The sequence below is a fragment of the Cynocephalus volans genome, chromosome 11 (genome assembly GCF_027409185.1).
Source record: "Cynocephalus volans isolate mCynVol1 chromosome 11, mCynVol1.pri, whole genome shotgun sequence".
Lineage (NCBI taxonomy): Eukaryota > Metazoa > Chordata > Mammalia > Dermoptera > Cynocephalidae > Cynocephalus > Cynocephalus volans.
Window position 1 is genome coordinate 23853218 of NC_084470.1, and position 20038 is coordinate 23873255.

Consider the following 20038-nt stretch of genomic DNA (forward strand, 5'->3'; position numbering starts at 1 on the left):
ACTACAGTATTAGGAAGTAGCTATCATGAACTCCCATTTTGCAGGCGAGGGATGAGGAATCATGGCAGTTAAATGAACTCTCATGAGTAATCTGAGGAGCAGAGAGGGAAACCATCCCCGGGAGTCCCCCACCGAATCTTTGCCACCATGAGCCCAAGAGGTGAGGAAGGTGACTGCCCCACAGTGGAATGAGACTGGAACAACATAGCACACTTACTGTCAAGGCTTGGGTAAATCAGATTAGCCCTCTGAATGAAAGGTTGCAAACGGTGACCAACAGGCCAAATCCAGAATTGGATTTCTTTGGCTCTCAAATGCTTTAAAATTTTCTAATGCTCTAAAATTTTCTATAATTTTCACTTATAAAATCAGGCAGTGCTGGGTGTGACAACACTTGCTGGAGCTGAGCAGTGGCCACCTCTGTGCTCTTCAGTTGCCTCCAGTCCCCACCGCTCCCTATTGCCTTCCACCTGGCCCCACTCTGCTCCTCTCCATTACCTGCCTGGCCTCAGATGACTTTGAGTTTGTTCTCTTTGGCTTAGATGGCTGGTCTGATACATCTTCCCCCTCTCTGCCCCCACCAAGATTTCCTCTGAGGTCCTCTTTCCCAATTCTGACACTCCGAGTCTAGTTGGAAAAAGGCAGAAGTAAAGTTTGTCATTCACTCAATTCTCTCTGTCAGCCAGATGATGCGGCCATCAGTCTGCATCTAGGGCAAGGTGCCAGAGAGTGACTGAGGGAGTTAGTGGAGATAACAACCTCTCTGCAGATCGCTTGGCCACTGGAACACAGAGTTTCACCTAATCTGGTCTATTTTAAACTCGTGGCAGCTGTACTCAGTGCAAGGATGCGTCTCTGAAGACCTCACATAAATCCGAGCTTGCATAATTCATGACCAACCCTGACCAAAGATGATGGACATTTTTTTTGACAGTTAAAGTGGCCCAGCTATGTGGCAATAGCTTAGAGAGAGTTTACAACTTATACGGCCCACCATAATGCTATTTTTTATCAGTCTGAGGATAAAATGGCCACAAATCTGAGTTTGAAACTCAGAAACATTTTCTGGCTGTGAGATGCTGAGCAAATTCTACAAGCACTCTGACCCTGGTTTCTTCCTCTGACCCACCTCACTTCTGTAATGAACTTCGTAGGGTCTGGCACATTGGACGTACTCACAATGGTAGTTCTCTGCCACTGCCCGTGGACTGGGTGAGGATCCAATCCTGATTCTCTCCAAGCGGTACAAGGTCCTTGAGTAGTCGTGAATGCACACTTTACTGGGGTCATGACAGATGACGATGGAGGCTCTCTGAATCTCAGGACTCAACAGACCCTTTGGTGCTGCCCTGTCAAGCTTGCCTCTGAGTGAAGAGCTGTATCTACTGTGTGCCCAATGACCCAAAAGAAGATTACAAAATCTCCAAGGTCTCATCTTAGATCACAGCCCTGGGAGTTAAGAAAAGCCTATTGGTGGAGACTATGAAACGGGGAGACCAGAGGGACTGTCTACCTTTTAGGACAGGACATGGGAAGGCAGAAACAGAGAGGTGATATCCTGTTGACCCTCATGTCATCCAAGGTGCTCAAAACAGCCCTATTGTCCTGGATTCTCCAAACCCCTTTACACCTCTGCTTCTTCATCTGAAAAGTGGGAACAATAATGTCCAAGTCACTGGATAATTCTGAGGGTGATCAAATGAGTTCACATATTCAATAATTCTTTGTGAACTCAAAAGAAACACAGACATGAGGTGTCAACTATTGTAATTATTACTCACCTGCTCCTTAATCAGGACCCCCCCCCCCAGTTGTCCCAGCCATTTCACAGTTTGGGCAGCTCCAGGCACAGCACAGGCCCTCAATAAACACTTATTGGTTGACATAATGATTGATTCCAGGATTACTCTTGGTCAAATTCTTTACCTGCCATTTACCTACTCATGGCCCAAACAATAGGATATTTATGGCCACAGGCACTGAGAGGGGTCACACCATCCCATGAGGCCAGGGGAGGGAGGCTGACTTGGATCTCACTCAGAGTGGAAGAGCTCAGGGGTGTCCTGGGAAGGAGTTAGACATGTCATGACCTGTTAGTGACCCATGGGTCCACTCACCTCATCTCTTAGGATCTGAATCATTATGGTTTTTATGGTACCTGCTATTTAATTTCTCTTCCACCTCTGGTAAATCATAGATTGGAAGGTGATAATGGAGACTGGGACTACAAAATCAGGGAAGAGTAAGAGTAAAGGGCCCGTCGAGGGTAACAAAGGGCATGAGAAGGAGCAAACGGGTGAGGATAAAAATAAACATTTCGAATGTTGGTAATGCAGGCCCCCTTGCAGGAGCCCTGGTCCCTCAGCTCCACTGCAGCCTGGGAAGGTGCAGATGGCAAGACAAGCAGATGGGCAGGTTCGGGAATAGCAGGGTAAGAGAAGGGAGGGGCAGAAATAAAAGCAAACCGATATAAGTGGCAGGTTTGTTCGCACATGCTTAGAGAGAGAAAAGACAGCCAAGCCCAGTGTAACATGACAGCCTGGCAGGATTGTTATTCCCAGAAGCTGGGACACTGAAATATTTCATCCAGTTTTCTGCCTTAAACTCTCCAAGGGAAATACTCCTAACAAAGCCTGCGCATGTTACATGTTCAATGTAATGCAGAGGCTACCATTCCTTTGCTTTGGGTAAGACAGGCTGTCACAACCTTTGCCTCCATGGCACTGGGACTGTGATCACCAGCTGGAGGCTTCTACACTTCCACTTTTATTTTGTCACTATACATGTATGCATGTAAACACGTGACTATACACATACATACAAACATGCCACATGAACACACACGTGCACACACACACACGCACAGCAACAACGCAGCCATCTGGACAGGCATGCTGTCCTACAACACCTTTTTTTCTTCTCTGTTCTGACAGTTAAGAATCATCTGCCATCAAAGATGCCTGGTATTAAAAGAGGCAGAAGAAGTCTGAGGATGGGGAGGTAGGTGAGCAGTAGAAAAGGATAGAGTAGGGAAGAGGAGGTCAGGACAAGGGAGAAACACAGGGGGAGAGAGAGCAAAGAGAGACGCTTGGCTCCTGCTACTCCACTAATAAGCTGTCCTTTTAGAATTTGTTGATTGAGAAAAATCTATAATTCCAAATAAGATCACGGTCCACTGCCTATGACTCTCATTGCCCATAGATGTGATGTTCCCTTCCCCTCTGCAGTTGTGCACAGTCACCCCAGGGGAGAGATTGCTCATTTTTCTGTAACACCCTTGGTATTTACTGCACGTGTACAGCATGCAGTGCTTAGAATATACCACCATGAAGCTTTATACTTTGTGTCTATGTACTGTAAATCCTTCGTTAATGAGTTCTACGGGAGGGACAATAGGATCCAAGTGTCACTGTATCCCTCAGAGTGTCTAATCCACAGCTTGGCACACAGTAGATGCTAAATAATTGTCTCTTAATAATGAATGAGTAAATAAAGGAGTGAATGAGTGCATAAATGGACTGGATAAATAGATATAAAAAGAAATGAATTGTTGCAAGAGGCATGAAAAGTAATAAAGAGAAAAACCCAGAAGAGAAAGAGATACCCAAATAAAGAGAAGAGAAGGAAATGTGTTCTGAGCTGTGCATGCCACAGGGATGTACTGGCTATCAGGAGTTTTTTATTGCCACATCTCTGAGGTCTCACCAATGGTGTAGCATTCATCTAAGCAAGCTGTAAAGGAGAATGCACTCTTAGGTTACATGGGTTTAATTGAAAAGTAATCTATGAGGGCAATATTGACTTTACCATATGATTTCTGGAAAGTTTCTTTCATTGGGTTTTTCACTAAAGCGTCATTGGTATTCCTGTTCCCAAGGTTCTTTAGTGACTCCACCCACCCACCTATCCATCTGTTTGTCCATCCATTTACCTACCCATCTGTCCATCCACTCACCCACGTGCCTGTCTATCTCTCCACCCATCTTTCCGACAGCATTTGTTGAACTCTAGCTGGATGCAGACCACTGAGTCCTACGCTGGCTTAGATAGACATCTTTGCTTTTGTGCTGCGCACAAGAAAATCCCCCAGTTTCTGACTCATTCTCACAGGTGAAACACTACACTCACCTTCTCCATGACCACAATGTCCATCATGTTCACTCCTGGGAGAAGGCCTGAGGGCAGACAGGCAGCATAAGTGTATCCTCAGCTGTGTCTCTCCTTAGGGACAGACAAAAAGCCAGCCACACAGATAAAGGATCACAGAAGCCTCCAGACTTACCAGCTTGGTTTGTGGTGATATTGACAGAGACATGCTGTGGGGGGAAGGGACTCTTGTTGGAGACTCCATTGATGGCTTGGATGTCAAAGGTGTAGGGGGTGTGGGCCCACAGGCTGCTGATGGAGACACGGCACTCAGTTAGTCCCAGCTGCCTGGGCACAAACTCCACATTGTCATCACAGCGGGAGCAGCTCCGACGGTCTGCCCGGCACTTTTTGCAGATGATGTTGTATGTCACATCATCCCTCCCACCTGTCTCCCTCGGTGGGTGCCACTCCAGAATAATAGAAGTCTCGTTGACAATGGAGATGACGTTGCGGGGACCTGATGGGACACCTGCATGGAGACAAAGAAGGGCCCGGTGAAGCCAGGCAGAAGCTTCCATGTCCAGCATCTCTCTGGACTGCCTCTGGGGTCTTCCCACCCTTATCACATGCATTCACCCCAAATCTCCACTCTCCAATCCATTCTGGAAAAAATGGCAGATGGGGCTTTCCTTCTTTCCATCATGTGTGCCAAAGGAGAAAGGTTCAAGGACCTGACTTCAAGTCTTTTTGTTCTCAAGCCAAAGCCACTTCCTCCAGGCAGGTTTAGGGTTAATAAAATTCATGCATATTAGACACTTACTGGATTCCTTGTCTTTTCTTAATTGGCATATAACTCAAGGGTAGAGAGATACGAGTGGTCCCTCCCAAAGTCCCAACAGATCCTGGAATCCTGTGCAAAACCTCACACAATTCAGGATCTATGTGGTTTGTACACGGTGGCAGGCTGCCGGAGCACCTGGATGGATGAATATCCCCATTGTGCCAGCTTTGGTGCATGAAGACAAGGAGCAAAGTTGGAGGAGAGGTTGATGCTGCCTTGATTTTTGACCCCATGACATAAGAAAAACATAGGAGTATGTTCCAGACACTCCACTACCTGCTCTCAATGCATTACCTCATTTAACCCCACCAAGAACCCTACTGGGAAGATACAGTAGTTATCTCAGTTTTATAAAAATGGAAACTAAAGAAGGCTTAGAGAGAAGACTGACTATAGATCACATTTATAAGAACTGAAGCCAGTATAGGAACCTACACCTGCTTGATTCCAAAGCTCATATTCTTGCCTATAGACCTACCGTGAAAAGACTACAAACCTGCTAGGCTCACTGAAACTCAAGGACGGCAGCCTCTTCCCTCCGGACGGCTCTGTTTATCACTACTGTTCAGAATCTGGCAAAGGTTAAAATGCCACACTGCAAGAGTGGAAAGCCTGGTACTTTGTAGGACAGTAAAATGTTGCTGAATTAACGGCCACAGTAGTGGGCATTTTGAGATAAGTTGGAGAATCTCTTGCCCAAGAACAGAACAGATCATAGCCTCAGGTTGCCAAGCCTGCGCCTCACATATCCTCAACGTTTAACCGATGGAAATGAGTCCTGCCCAGAAGCCCCTCGCCTTCCAAGCAGCAGGTCTGCTGCAGCTGCTGCTCCGGGTAGCAGTGCATTCAGAACTCACGCACGTGATCATCGCCAGCTGAAGGAAGACATGTGTAAAGTGGTTCATGCTGGAGACAGGAATCAAATGCCAACACACAGAATGAGAGAATAACAACAAGGTCGGGGGGCACCAGGGAAGGACTCTGTGTTGAATCAGTCAATGGCAAGCAGTGAGAGCAGAAAGCAAATATTAAATCGGATTCTATTAAAACATGAAAGAAAATCAGTACTGCACTGTATAAAGCCCATTAGGCCTGCGCTAAAGCACAGCGTTCATCCACGCTTGTGACAAGGCAGAATTCATGAAGCATTTTTACTGAAGTCTTGCAAACAGCGTTCGAGAATTCCCCACCCATCTGCCCAGGGTAAGCATCCATCTCTCTTCGGATCGGCACACGGCTAGTACTGGGAGGGCGGTCGGTGCTGTCCCAGGTGGACTGATAGTAGGCCGGCGGTCTTGCCCTACACTGCATAGTTCATTGACATGCATATTGGTCAGTGCCTGTCCTGGACATGTCTGTTTACTTCAGACTGATGAGACTCAGGCCACACGCTGCCAGTGGTCAATGCCACTGCTGCTCATCTCTCATGTACAGCAGAGAGCCGAGCCTCACCTGCAGGCCGCGGGTGCTCATGCTCACAGTAGGCACATGCACTGCCTGCTTGCTTTCTGCTAGGCATGTCGTGTCAGTATTCTTAAAACATCACCTTATTGCTTCCTTGGGACATCCTGAGGCTCTCACTCAGAAAGCAGAGTCAGTGGGGGGGGGGGGCAGAGGAAGGTACCCACCAAGATGGTGACCATCCACTCCCCCCATGCTTTGGAGACCACCCCCCAATGATCTCTCTCCCTTGTTCTTCAGCTGCACCCTCTCCCCTGACTCCATCTTCTCAACGTAAACTCGCGTAGGTCTCTGCCATTTTCAAACCAAAGCACCAGCAGCTGGTGTCTGTCTACACTGTTCCCTCTCTTCTTTACTCTCCAGACAAACGCTCCTAAGGGATGGTCTACACATACTGTCTCTCCTCTCTCCCTGCTCAGCCAACGACAGCCTGGTTACTTTCCTACTCCCCTGCCATGACTGCTTTTCTTTTGGCTCCCTGCTTGACACATTGAGGGAACACAGTTCAGTCCTTACTTTCCTTGACACCCTATGTAGACACCAGCCAGACCCTGAGAGCCACATCTTCTGGATCCCCCGACACATGGACCATCACCACAATCTATCAGCTCCAGCTGCTTTTCCTCAGATCTTTCCTTTCCTCTATATCTCCCTGGCCTCAGAACTCTGGGCCTGCCCTACTGCGAAAGCCTCCTAACTAATTCTTCAGCATTGCTTCTGCATCTCTCTTATCCATTATCTTCTGCCAGAGTATGAGATCTAAAATGCACATGGGATCACAGCGTTCCTCTGTGCAAACCCCTCAGCCTTCCAATTACCCAAAACGTTTGCCCTCCTTTCCATGTTATTCAAGTCCCTGTAGTCTGGCTGCTCTTGATCCTATCTCCGGCACTTGACCGTGCCCCTCCTCTTGTGACTAGGGGAATGTTCCTGCAATTCCCTGTGCACACCAAACTCTCTTCATACCTCTGGGCCTCTACACAGTGTTCTTTCCTCTGTCTGGAATTCTTTTCCCTCCTTATATACTTGAAAAACTCATGCTCAGCCTTCCAGATCCAGCACCCCTCCCACTAGGAGCCTTCTCTGATCCCAGCAGTCACGCACTCCCCCTCAGGCTCCCATGAGCCCATTTCTAGGCACCTAACCCAGATTCCATCATTGCATTGTGACGGTCTCTTCCTCTGTGGCATCCATGCCATACTCCTGGCCTCCTGGTGGGCAGAGGCAGGTGTCCAGTTTGTCTCTGTGATTCCCATGCCCAGACAGCACTTTGCCAGGGGGAGGCCCTTGCCACTGGTTTTTGATATCCGCTCAGTGTGCATGGCTGGGGTTGTCACGTGCACACTCCTCTCCCAGATGCCCTGCTGCAGGCCGATGGAGGGGCCTCGGAGAGGCCATGGCAAGGACCCACTGCTTGTGACCCTGAGTGGCAGAAACTTTGGTGTGATGAAGGTGGCAAACAAAGAGCTGGTTTGGAGGTGCTGCCCTGTCTCTGGTCTGGTGGCATTCATAGCAGCTGGGGAGACCCACCCTGGTCGATGCTGCTCCAAGTCTGTTCATTTGCTCCCAGCTGCCCAGGAAAAAAAGCAGTGGGTTTCCAGGAAGATTTTTTCCATTTTTATTTCATATGAAGAAACAGCCTTCATATGAAGCAACCACTGCCCCTTCTCATTCACATGTGCTCTTCAGAGTACACGTATCTGTGGGGCACAAATGGGGGCTCATGGAGATTATGGTTGGTGAGTCCAGGAGTAAATATGAAACCTTTTCTTCCAAGCAGTGGGAACAGACATTCAGAGCTTTTCCCTAGAGAGCGGAGTACTAGGAGAGCCCAGTGCCCTGCTGTGTACCTTCCCCCCACCTCCTCCCCTCCTCTGACCTCCGCATGGCAGGGTGTCTTGTTGATCCCATGGAGTGAGCGCCAGTGTGTACTTGTGGAGGTTACTAGAGTCCAGGCCAGAAATAATGACTGGGACCCCACTTACTACTCATTCATTCACTCCATTAATAAATACTCCCTGCACCATTCTAGACACTCCGAGGTCAGAAAAAAGCAAGATGGGCAAGCTTCTGCTTTCATGAAGCTCACATTCTGGTGAGGTAGAATGAATGAGATAGAAGGAAACACAGAAATAAATGAGTTGATGTCAGATAAGAATAAGCACCATGAAACAAAACAGCCCTGAAACTGTGATGGCCTCCTAACAATGCTGAGCTCTGTCCCTTACTCCCATGAGGCCTGCTCCAGTCCTGGCAAGCCAAGGCCTTGCGTCTGGATAGTTAAAAGGATGATATGGCCCCAGGCAACTGTGCTCCAGCATCCTGATGACATCGCACAAGTAGGCTGCTCGGCTTACCTCGTGCTTGAATAAAGAGCCTAACCAGAGCAGGTTCAGCTTTTGCATAAATGTCCCTAGAGGAAGGTGCTAGGACCACTCCCCCACCCAGCCAGGCATTGCCTCCTGGGCTTGGGGCCTATTCTTGCAGTATTCTTGCCCTATTCTTGGTGTATGCATCCAGAATCTGGGCCCCCAGCAACATCCCCAGAAAGGAGGGCAGCTGAGACAACCAAACAAAAACATTACAAGGGGGAGCAGAGAGGAAGGCCTGAGGGGAAGAAGGATATCTGCCATGTCCATCAGCAAAGGCCCTCAGTAAGTACAGTGGCAGGACTCAGCTCTGTGGTCTCCTTGTCTGGCTGGGCTCTCTGCTCTTGCGTCTGCTTCCTCATTTTTTCTTAATTACATGCAGACAGGCTCTTTGAAGCCTCTCTGATCTGTTGCCACGGTTACTACTGACGAACTCATTCCCTTAAAAGGGCTAGGGAAATTCAGTCCTTTTAAAGGACGGGAAAAGTGTTGAGCTCTTATTTTCTGTTTGGGTGGGGAGGCGGTGTGTTGGGTCCTGAGTTATTGGGATGGGTTTCCAGTGTCTTCTAACATGTGCCTCAGAAGATGGCTCAGCCTGCATGGAGCATGGTTGTCATCAGGATCTCAAAGAGTTAAACAGGGTCCTTCTAGAGCCACAGGGTCAGACCAAGTGTTGCCATATTGAGATAGAATCTCCTACTTCTTAATGTGATTTGAGCTAGAAGATTTTTTAAAAAATAGAGAGACAGGGTGAGTGGGAGAAAGCAGGTAAGTTTATTTGTAGGTATTAAGTTGGAAATAAGAGCACTCTTGAGTAATCAAAGGGAAAATCTGCTGAAGACCGGTAAGCCCTGGAAGCCAATGAAAGCCAATTCTTTTATCAGGAATCTTAATAAGGCTAACATCCCAGTCTCAGAATTTAGATGTGAATCCCAGGTTGGCACAAGGTGCCAGGAGGCAGGGTTCAACTAACTGTGCACTGCTGCAGCCAGGTCTGTGTGCCTGGACCCCTCCCCCAGGGGAGCTGGTGAGGGTGACAACCATAGTGAAGCTGTCTCCTGGGAGACCCCAGGTGCAGGCCAGGATTGCATTCCTCTGCATCAGGCCAGAGATGGAGCCCTCCCTACTCTGCGTATAACCCCTTGTAGAATCTGGAGAAAGCAACAAAGCTTTTCCCCAGAAGAGTGAGCATGTACTTGAACACACACATGGTTTCTCACACTCTGAGAGGGCTCATAGTCCCTGAAACCAAACAGTGGGCCCCGTAAGTGTTCATGGTGAACAAATTAAAAAGTATTCTCTAGTGGCTGACCTTGAGAAAGTGAACTTCTAAGCCTCAATTGCTTCACCTGACAAATGGTGGGTTAGACAAGAATAAGTAGTGTCCTAGAAAGGGCTGTGATGAGCTACACCATGTTTATCAGGACCTTGGAGAGGGCACGAGGCTGTGTGCTCCCCATCCCCTTCACGGAGGTTCCCTGGCAGGCAGTGGGGGAGCTCCTGAAGATTGTAGGTCAGGCACCATAATAACACCACATACAGGGGTGGGTGGCAGCAGGGGGTGTCAGCTTTTATCATAGGGGGAAGGGCTACTGAGGCCATACCGGCAAACCAGGAATGTTATCAGTAACCTGGTGGAAAGCACTGGCACCAAAATAGACAGACTGGTGACTCATTTAGAGGATGCCTAAAACATATTCCTCTTAATAGCAAAAGCTTGGAGAGGCTTGGGATTTTGGGGAAAAACAGACCAAGGATTGTCTATAATTTGTGAGTGATGAGCACCAGACATGTGAAACACCGTTTTGCTCAAAACGGGAATAGGTGGCATCTGAGGTTTTGAGGTGTCCCTTCCAGAGAGAGAATTGTGCTGGGGGACTGGGACAGCAGGGCTAGCAGGCTGATTGGTGCCTGTCTCATTACAAGCTCAGGCATCCTTTGAGGTTCCTCTCCTCAAGGTGTATGATGTCTCCCTGGGGCAAGGAGAGAGCATTAAAACTCAGGGAAATCATGCTGATTTACTTTTCCTAACAGCAATGTGAGCACAGCCTTGTCAGCAACAACTTTTTGCCACCTTTGGATCAGTTTTAAATAACTCCAGGTGCAATTCTCCAGATCAGATTCAGACAGAACTGAGTTGAATCCTAGATTTTGGCATAACCTCTCTAAGCCTCACCATGCTCACTGATAAAACTGGGATGATGATAATTGTAGCCCATAGTAGTGTTATAATGGACTACCAGCTGAGCATTCTAAGAGTTAGAACAGTGCCTATCACTTAGTAGGCATCTTTGACGGCAGCTGTGCATTTTCATTCATTATTATATTATAGTAATCAATTCAAATACAATGGCACAGGCACAACTCTTGCCCTTGTGGAACTTATATTCTAATGGAGGAGTCAGACAATACTTCAATAAGTAGATAAATATATTAATATATGCAATGATGAGGCTCTGATGATAAACAGAGCAGGAGGAGAGACAGTGTGATGGGGTGGTCAAGGGAGCTCTCTCGGAGGACAGGCCATTTAGACAGACACCTGCATGTGGTGAGACAGGAATAATGCTGATATCTACAGGGAGTGTTTCCTAGGCCAAAGGACCAGCAGGTGCAAAGGCCCCAGGGTGGAAATGTGCTTGGCGCATTTGAAGACAATCAAAGAGGCAGTGTGGCTGTGCGACAGTGACCAGGAAGGAGAGAGGTAGTAACAGAGGTTGGAAAGGCAGTGAGGGAGGCAGACTGTGAAGTCCTGTCACAGCCTGCCAGGAATTTTACTCTAAGTGAGGGTTTACTCTAAGGAGGGCTTTGAGCAGAGGAATGACACGCTCAGACATTTTAGCCCCATTCTAGCTGCCTTGTGGAAGATGGGCTGGAAAGGACAGAAGTGGAAGCAGGCAGACCAACTAGGAGCCCACAGCAGTCATCTGGATGAGAGGCGACTGTAGCCTGGGCCAGGCTGGTGGAAGTGGAAGGGATGACAAAAGGCAGATTCTGAATATTTTATTTTAACATCTCTGCACAGAACGAATCATCTGATTCAGACATTATGTCACTAGTTTCTCTAGTAACATAATAGGCTTTATTATCTTCATTTTAATGATAGGAAAACTGAGGGTCAGAGAGGTAAAATGTCTTGTCTGTGGTCATGCAGTCATCAGCAAAGGCTACACATGTGCCCACCCAGTGCCAGTGCCCATGCTGCCCGTGGATGCAGCCTACTAGCTGACCAAAAGGATGTCCTGTCCCAGCGGCTTCCCTGGACACAGCTCTGATTTTGTGGAACTCATCCATGTCACTGCATGAATGACCAACACTCATCAGGTCCAGATTTCCACAGGCATCATCTGAATTTCTGATTTTCACAGGGAGTGAAGAGGTGGCCTTGATGTCCATTTCAATGGAATTCTATAGAGAGTTTTGAATTTTCTTTTAATAATAAACCTTATACTCAAAGTACTGTCCTAGGCATTTTTGTACATTACTTAATGAAATCGCATCATCCCAACACTCTATGGGGTAGGGAGAATTATCCTGTTTACATATGAGAAAACAGAAATAACTTGTCCAAGTCAGGCAGCTGGTGAGGGGTGCAACCAAGACATGAGTGCAGGCCTGGCCGGTTCCAGAGCTCATCCTTAATTATTCTTCTACCCAGGGTGGAAGCACCTGAGTGTGTAAGGCATAGGCAAGATGCAAAAGCAGCTGGGTGCTGGGCCGGGGAGCCTCTCACAGAGGCAGGAAGCTCCCATTCCTAGACCATCTCAGCAGCTCCCTGTAGAATCAGAACAACCATGGTTCCAGGGCCATGCTGAGCAAGCCTGCTTGTGTTGCTCATTAGGGTCTTGGAAACACCGGGCCTGTACTCAGGCAATTCTCCTAATCATAACAGTAAGTCATAAGGAGAAATGATTAGTCACAACAAGGAGGGACCCTGCTGAGAGGATTTCGGGAGCATCAAGGAAACTAGTGTTATACATTTCATCGAACACCAGTGTTGGTAGAAAGTACTTCTCGATTCTCCTGCTTCAATGGAGCTAATTGTCTGGGAGGAAATGAATGGATTCCACTTTCTGGGAAAAGAGACAGTCCCCTATCTGGCCTGTGCTGAAGCCTAAGAGTCTAGCCCTTGGAGGACGGCTGAGGCCCCTGCAGCCCGGGAGCAGTGTTCCTCAGTAGCAGTGTACTTACTTACAGCCAGTCTTGCCCACTGCCTGTGGGGACAGGGGAGATAGAAGTCTGAATCTTCTAGTTGTAGACCCCAGCGAGGCCAAAGCAAGGGAAGCTTTGACATAACACTCTTCCCCTACCCCTAGAGATCCCCTGGGGGCACTCCAAGTCAAGGAAAGCTGTTGCTCATGTCATCTTAGAGACATGGCCTTCAAGACCCCTTTCCTATCCCTGCAATGAGGCCTCAGAAGCCTTGTGGAGTAGGGAAAGATGCACTGAACTCACAAGAGAAAGCCTAGCCTGAGGCCCAGCTTGGCCACAGTGTTACCTTAGGCCGGTCACTTTCACTCTCTGAGCCAATCGTTTGCTGATTTTTGACTGATTGATCCATCTGTATTTACTGAAGCCCTATTGTGTGCTAAGCTATGTTGGGAGGTTAAAAAAAGCTCACTGATGTCTACCCCAAGGAGCTCGAAGTCTGCAGGGAGGTGGGCACCTGCACAACAGCCACACACACCACTGACTGGCAAGGAGGGTGAAGATCCATCTCCCGAGCCCAGAGAGGGCCAGGCACTGTGCTTGGGGGACTCGGAGGGGACACTGCCCTCTTCACACTCATGGGGAACCAAATGGCAGAGCATGCGTTGAAGAATTCAGCATGCTTAGTGTGCTCTGCATGTGTGGGACTCTGCCTGCTATAGTTACCCAGGAATTCCTGTCCACACCTTCACCTTCAGGAAGAGAAAAAGGAATTAGGCGCACACCTGCACAATGAATAAAATACATCATCCAGAACATTTTCCCTGAAGACCTTCTAAAGCAAGCAGAACATCTTCCTGCCTAGGGCACTGGAGGACCCAAGCAGATCTCCTCTATAGGAACTCTCAGGCCTATAGGTAGCTCCTGCCCCAGACTAGGGCAGGGTATACATTTCAAGGCCTTGGTCTTGTCATCCCTGACCCAAGCAGTCTGTCAGAGAAAGGATCCTCACAGCTCTCCTGTGAAAGATCAGTATACTAGGCCACACCCTGCCAGGGTAGGCTCCTCAGGTTGGCTGTCACTGCGGGCAACAGTTTAGGTCAGTCAAAGGTCTTGGGAACAACAGAAGTTACTGAGCAGGACCTCCACAGAGCTCCTTGTTCTGGATGTCATTTCTAACTGATGCACTCAAGCCCAGACCCACCCCAAATGACCCATTTGATTTAGAATATTCTGACACAGCCCAGAGCTCGTTAACCTCCTCTGTGCAGGTGTGGAGCCTGAGATCCAGACAGGAATCTAGAGCAAGGACAATGATCTACATCATGAGGCCTGGCTGGCAGACACTGGGCCAAGGCCTGTCAGGGCTGACGGTCACACAAACGATGGAAGACCTGCAGGTGAAGCATCTCAGATTCCCCACCCATGCTCAGGAGTGCAAAACCTGGCTGGTCCCACATAGCGCTCAGCCCACCATGAATTCTCAGACACTAGGTATTGATGAGGGAAGGGTATGGACATTCCAAGGCATTTTTAAAAAAGACAATCTCAGGGCTCCTGAATGATCAGGTGTCCTGTCTCCCACCACCCCCATTGGAGGAGTCCTGCCTCTCCATATTTATCACAAGTGACTGAGACCCCCCTCCCAGGATGGCAGAATTTTTTCTAGTTCTCATAATTCTTCATTTTTTAAAAGAGATTACAGATCAGAATGGCATCAAGATAACACCTGGGAAGAGACTATAGTTTAAATATTCATGGATTATTTATTCCGTTTTCCTTAAGAATACACAGAGGAATCTTTCAGGCCCTGTCTCATGCAGTTCTGAATGTGACATGTGCAGATCTCTCCAGGTCCACAGAAAATGCCCAGGTTCCAAAGACAACAATTCAAGGTCAAGAGAACAACAATAGAAGTTGAAAAATGTAGATATACTTCCTGGGGCATTGAAGGTCACCCAAGATCAAGTCCTGATTCTGACACTTGATAGACACACTAATTCTTGGAATGAAAGAAACGTTGGAGGTCATGGTGTGTCCTGGTGGTGCACGCCCTCTAAGGTCTCTGCTTGGCTGGTCAGCCTCTGTTAGATTCCACCAGTGGAGGGAAGCTCACTAATCCCACCATTGAAGAGTCATCTATTAATAATCATAACCTGTTTGAAAATATAATGAAAAAAAGCATCTATTCCCAGTAGCCACAAAACCCATAAAATACCTAGGATTAAATCTCACAAGGTCTGTGTAATACCTGTATGAAGACAACCATAAAACTTTACTGAAGGGCACAAAAGAAGACTTGAATACCACGTTCCTGGATGTAAAAGTACACTATAGTAAAGAAGACAGTTATCCCCAACATAATTCATATATTCAATGCAATCCCAATCCCAATTAAATAGGATTGTTTAATGAAATATTTGAAACTGGTTCTAAGGTTCATCTTGAAGAAAAAAAATGTTTAAGAGTGGGCAAGACATTTTTAAGAATGAATAATGTACAGAGACTAGGTTTACCACTCACTGAGACATACTATAAAGCTACCATCTTTAGAACAGTTTAGAACCGGTGGCAAAACAGACAAAACAATCAATGGGAAAGAATAAAGACAGGCATTTAGTACATAATAAAAGAAGCATCTCACTGAAATGAGAACAATTCAGGTAAAGCTGGTGGGATGTTATTTTTAATAAGATAAATAAGAATACTGATATCACATCCTGTACAAAAATAAATTATATAGATATTATACAGACAATTAAAATAAAATGGGAGTGTTTTTATACCTTAGAGTGGGAAGGACTTACATAAAACTGAGGCAAAAAGTCAAGGCAAAACTTTTCAAAACCAGAAAGAAAAAGATAGTCAGATTTGAGTCCAAAAATTAAAAACCTCAATATGACCTAAGAAAGTACTCACAAATAGAGTTAAAAATAAATGGAAGACTGGAGGGCAGGATGTCACATATAATTAATGGGCATCTACAAATCAATTTTAAAAAATAGAAAAAGCACAAGGGTTATAAACAGAAAATTCCCAGAAGACTAAACAAATTGGTCAATAAATATACGAAAAGTACACACTCACTTATAATCAGGGAAATATTAATCAAAATGAGTAAGAGATCAGTCAAATTGGTAAAAATAAAATGTCTTGATAACATCCAATTGGACCAGCATGTGGAAAAGTATGATATATACTGCTGGAAGGGGTGTAAGTTGGCCAAGACCTTTGGGAAAGCACTTTGGTAATATTTATTGGTTCTAAGAGCATGCACCCCGTAACCCAGCAATTCTATTTCTAGGTGAATTTCCTCCGTGAACATAAGCATATGTGCCCCAAGGTACATCTCATAGAACAAGAGACAGTAATACCTGGTGTTTCACGGCCTGTCCTGTGCAGAAGGGTGCAGGCATGGGCATGGCTAACCTCATAGGGTTGCATTCAAGCCCTTTGCTGGTGTGTGGGCACAAAGCCATCCTTCACTCACAAGGAGAGCCAGTTTTCACCAGGTGCTTAGCTTTCCTTTGCTGCTGGCAGACAGCATCCACTTTAAGGGAACTGAGTGGCTCACCATCACTGCTCACTGAGTACTGGTAGGTCTTGGTGTTAACCATGGCTTCCCACTGACCACTGACCCCTGAACCCCCACAGCCACCCACATGTGTGCACATCTGGCCCAGCAGAGCCAGCCTGCACCAAGCTTCACCTCACTACACAGCTGCCATGCAGGCTCCCTATAGACTGCACTGTTGAGTCCTTTATTGCCATTTCCAATGTAAGCAGATCTCAGAGGTGAACCAGACGAGCTGCTCAAAAGGTCACCTTGGGCATCTCCTGTAAGTGCAAGCCACAGACACAAAGGGGCAGCACACCATTTCTACCACTGCCCTGATGGAGAGGAAGGACACAGTGACCTTTGTGTTCACTTGGCCTCTGGCCCTCTACTCATCAGCCTCTGTGAGACAAGACGCTCTTCTTGATGTGGTTTCAGAGTCAGAGCACTCTATTGAATGGGATGGAGGTGGTCTCTGGCACAGACCGGGGGGAACTCTGGGCCTTCTTGCAGGTGACTTCAGACTGCAGCCTACTTTCTCTCTTTGAAGCCATCAGTGATTATTTATGCATTGAGAAGTCCAGCTTGTAAGCTCACAGTCAATCCCATGTCATAATGGTTCTCAGGCATCTGGCTCAGACTTGGCGCTTTCCAGCCAACTGTGTGGAAAGCTTCTCAGAAGGCCAAACACAGTTTCAAAATAAATCACTACAAAATGCTGGCTTCCAGGTCCCACGCCATACACAATCCAGAAAGCATGGACATGCCCAAAGTGACAATGAGACCCATTTTGTTCACTTCTCCCACTTCCCACATGAGTTGGAACCCTCTTGGCAGGCATCACCAGCAACTTTTTGTGCACGTCCAGTCATGAATAGGTCAATCAGTCTTTGCTCTTTTTGGACATCATTCAGAATCTGCCTTTACACTAAGTTGAAAGTGGCTTCCCTCTAAATTTCTGATGAGTATTAAAGACATGCCCAAGAAAAGCCATCAAGGACATTTGTGGGTCTCTGGCTTTAGCTTCCATGCAGCATCTATTTATATTACGGAACCAGGGTATCTGCAAGGTCACAGTCCTGGTTTGGGAAAAGGGTGGCTGGCACTAGATTTCCAGCATGGCAGCTGGAGTGTCAGGGAATGAAAGAGGGTGCGGAGTCCTCTAGGAAAAGGCAGGAAGTATACTGATCCTAGGCTGCAAGTTCAAACGTGGGACAGATTTTGAGAAGGTGGGTGTGGAGCAAGAGTCCCATCTAGTGTAATGGAGTTGAGGGCAGATTCTGAACCTGGCTTCTGGACAGGGTCAATGGTCAGCAACAGAGGGGTACAGTGGGCCAATACAGGTTCTGGATCTGATTGGCAGTGGTGACCTTGAAAAGTGACTGCCAAGGGGACACTGGCTGGAGGTCTAGGACTGAGCTATGTCCCAGACTCCACTGTGAAACTTGGGCTTGGTCTCTGGCTGAGTTGGATCAGCCCCCATCTGGGGACTACCTGTCAGGAACTGGAGACCAAGTTAGTACCCACGGGTTTACACAGATCTGTAATCACATTGTGATGGGGTGGGGACAGAGGAGTGACGGTGTCAGAACTTAGCCAGTGTCTCTCCAGGAGCATTTGATCTAAAATGCCCACTTCTCCCTACACTTTTATTCTTTTCTTATTTTGGATTGCATAATTTAGAGACCCAAGACCCACTTCTTAAATATTATTCAGAATAACCAAAACAAACACAATAATTATTTATTGAGCACCTAGCATATGTCTGACACCGAGTTAGGTATTTTACAAACATTTTACAATGGGCACAATAATAAACAATATTCTCATTTTTGGAAAAGAAACAGAGTTTCAGAGAGCTTCATTAACCTACCCAAGCCACACTGCCAGGGAGGAATGGAGCCAAGAGTCAACCTTCATCTACCTGATCCCAACAACAGGTCTCTTACCACTTGACTTTTTTGGGGACCTACTGTGTAAGGTCATAGAGCAAGTAAAAAAATAAAATAAAATCAGATCAGCATGCCAAAGAGTGGACAGGGGAGAGCCCTGTCCCTGAATAGCTCTATCCAGCACAGAATATTCGAAGTGTGCTATGCAAGGCACCCTCCTTCCTGGGGAGGGATGAGAGGCTGGCAGAGGACAGAGGATACAGAGCCACTTGCTCCTGTCTTCTCCTTTGAGGCAGAGAACTGGAGCAGGGAAGATCTAGCCCGAACTGCAGTGGCCAAGTTCCAGTGTCCATCCCCAGACCAGCCTGCCTGGGACCAGAGCCTATAAACTTGACATCAGTGTCATTGCCATAAAGGGGCATTCATGGCTAGAAAGGATCTCAAAGTCATCAGGTGGACAGCTTTGTTCTGATTTATTATTTTTTTAATGGAGAAGAGAGTAGATTAAATGGATACATTTTGCCTCAATCCCCTCCTACTTCTGGAACTTCACAATTAAATCAGAGCTTTGTGAGCCTCAAGGAAGTAATGACAAGAATCAGCAGGTAAGTCAGGTCAGCCAACATTGTTTCTTTTTCTAAAAGTTTATTAGCCTGCAGAGAAAAGGAGTATAGAGTGTGAGGGGACTTTAAAAAGTTTGTGGAAAAATAGAATAAAAGATAATACAAATCTTTCCATGAGCTTTCTGAAGCACCCTCATATACCTAGATTTCAACAAGGATAACTAAAAAGAGTACACAAATACTTGTGTACCAAAGAAAGAAATGTTAGCTAAACAATAATGCCAGTGCTTGGATTTTAGCTGCTTTAAAATTAACACCAAAGTAGGGTAGGCAACACTAGTAATAGAAACAAAGTAAAATAGCCTACTTTTAATGAATGCTTCTTGTGTGCCAAACACTGTTCTAAACAGTATTACTGTACTTAATTGCCATGACAGTGCAGTGAAACAGACACCACTGTTATCCCCGTTTTATGGATGAGGAAAGGGAGACACAGAGAAGCCTTGTCACTTGCCGCACGTGTCTGGCAAGTGGCAGAGCAGAACTTGAGCCTGGGCATGGGCTCCCAAGCCCACACTCTTAGCAATTTCGCTAATGCTGCTCATTTGAAAGATGACAACAATCAGAATTCAAAATAATCTGTACATGAAAGAGCACTGGGCCTAAATCCACAAGGCAGAATGTCTGAAGTCATGTTTATAAGTGCACAAAGATGGAGACCCAAAAGGGCAGCATTTCCTTAGGGGATGAACAAAAACACTGGATGTTTAGTGACTGGCAAGCCTGGTAGGAGCCATGGTGTCAGGGGCTGCAACCAAAGTGAACAATCAACAGTATCCCAGTCATGGGAGAAAACCCATCGCTTTTCCAGTGAACCCTGCTCTGCAGTGAGGCCACAGGTTACATTCTGGCTGCCATATTTTGCGAGCTGTATTGATAAATATCAGAGATTCAGAAAGTGCCAGCCAGGACAGTGGTGGTGGTATGTGTGTGCGGCAGGGGGCTGGGGATGGTCAGGAAATCACATGCTTTGGGTAACAGATGTTTAGCTTAAAGGAAGCAATTAAGGAAGGATGAGATAGTTGTTCTTAAATATTGGAACCACTGGCCTGCTGAAC

The 20038-nt window shown here is 46.8% G+C and overlaps 1 protein-coding gene across 1 annotated transcript in view; it reads right to left on the bottom strand.

The window, feature by feature from the left end:
* EPHB1 (EPH receptor B1) overlaps positions 1-20038 on the bottom strand; it is a 291595-nt gene that overhangs the window by 114501 nt on the left and 157056 nt on the right. The window contains exon 4 of the mRNA XM_063115389.1: positions 4283-4618. Coding sequence (XP_062971459.1) covers positions 4283-4618 — 336 coding nt within the window. The remainder of the gene's footprint in view (positions 1-4282; positions 4619-20038) is intronic.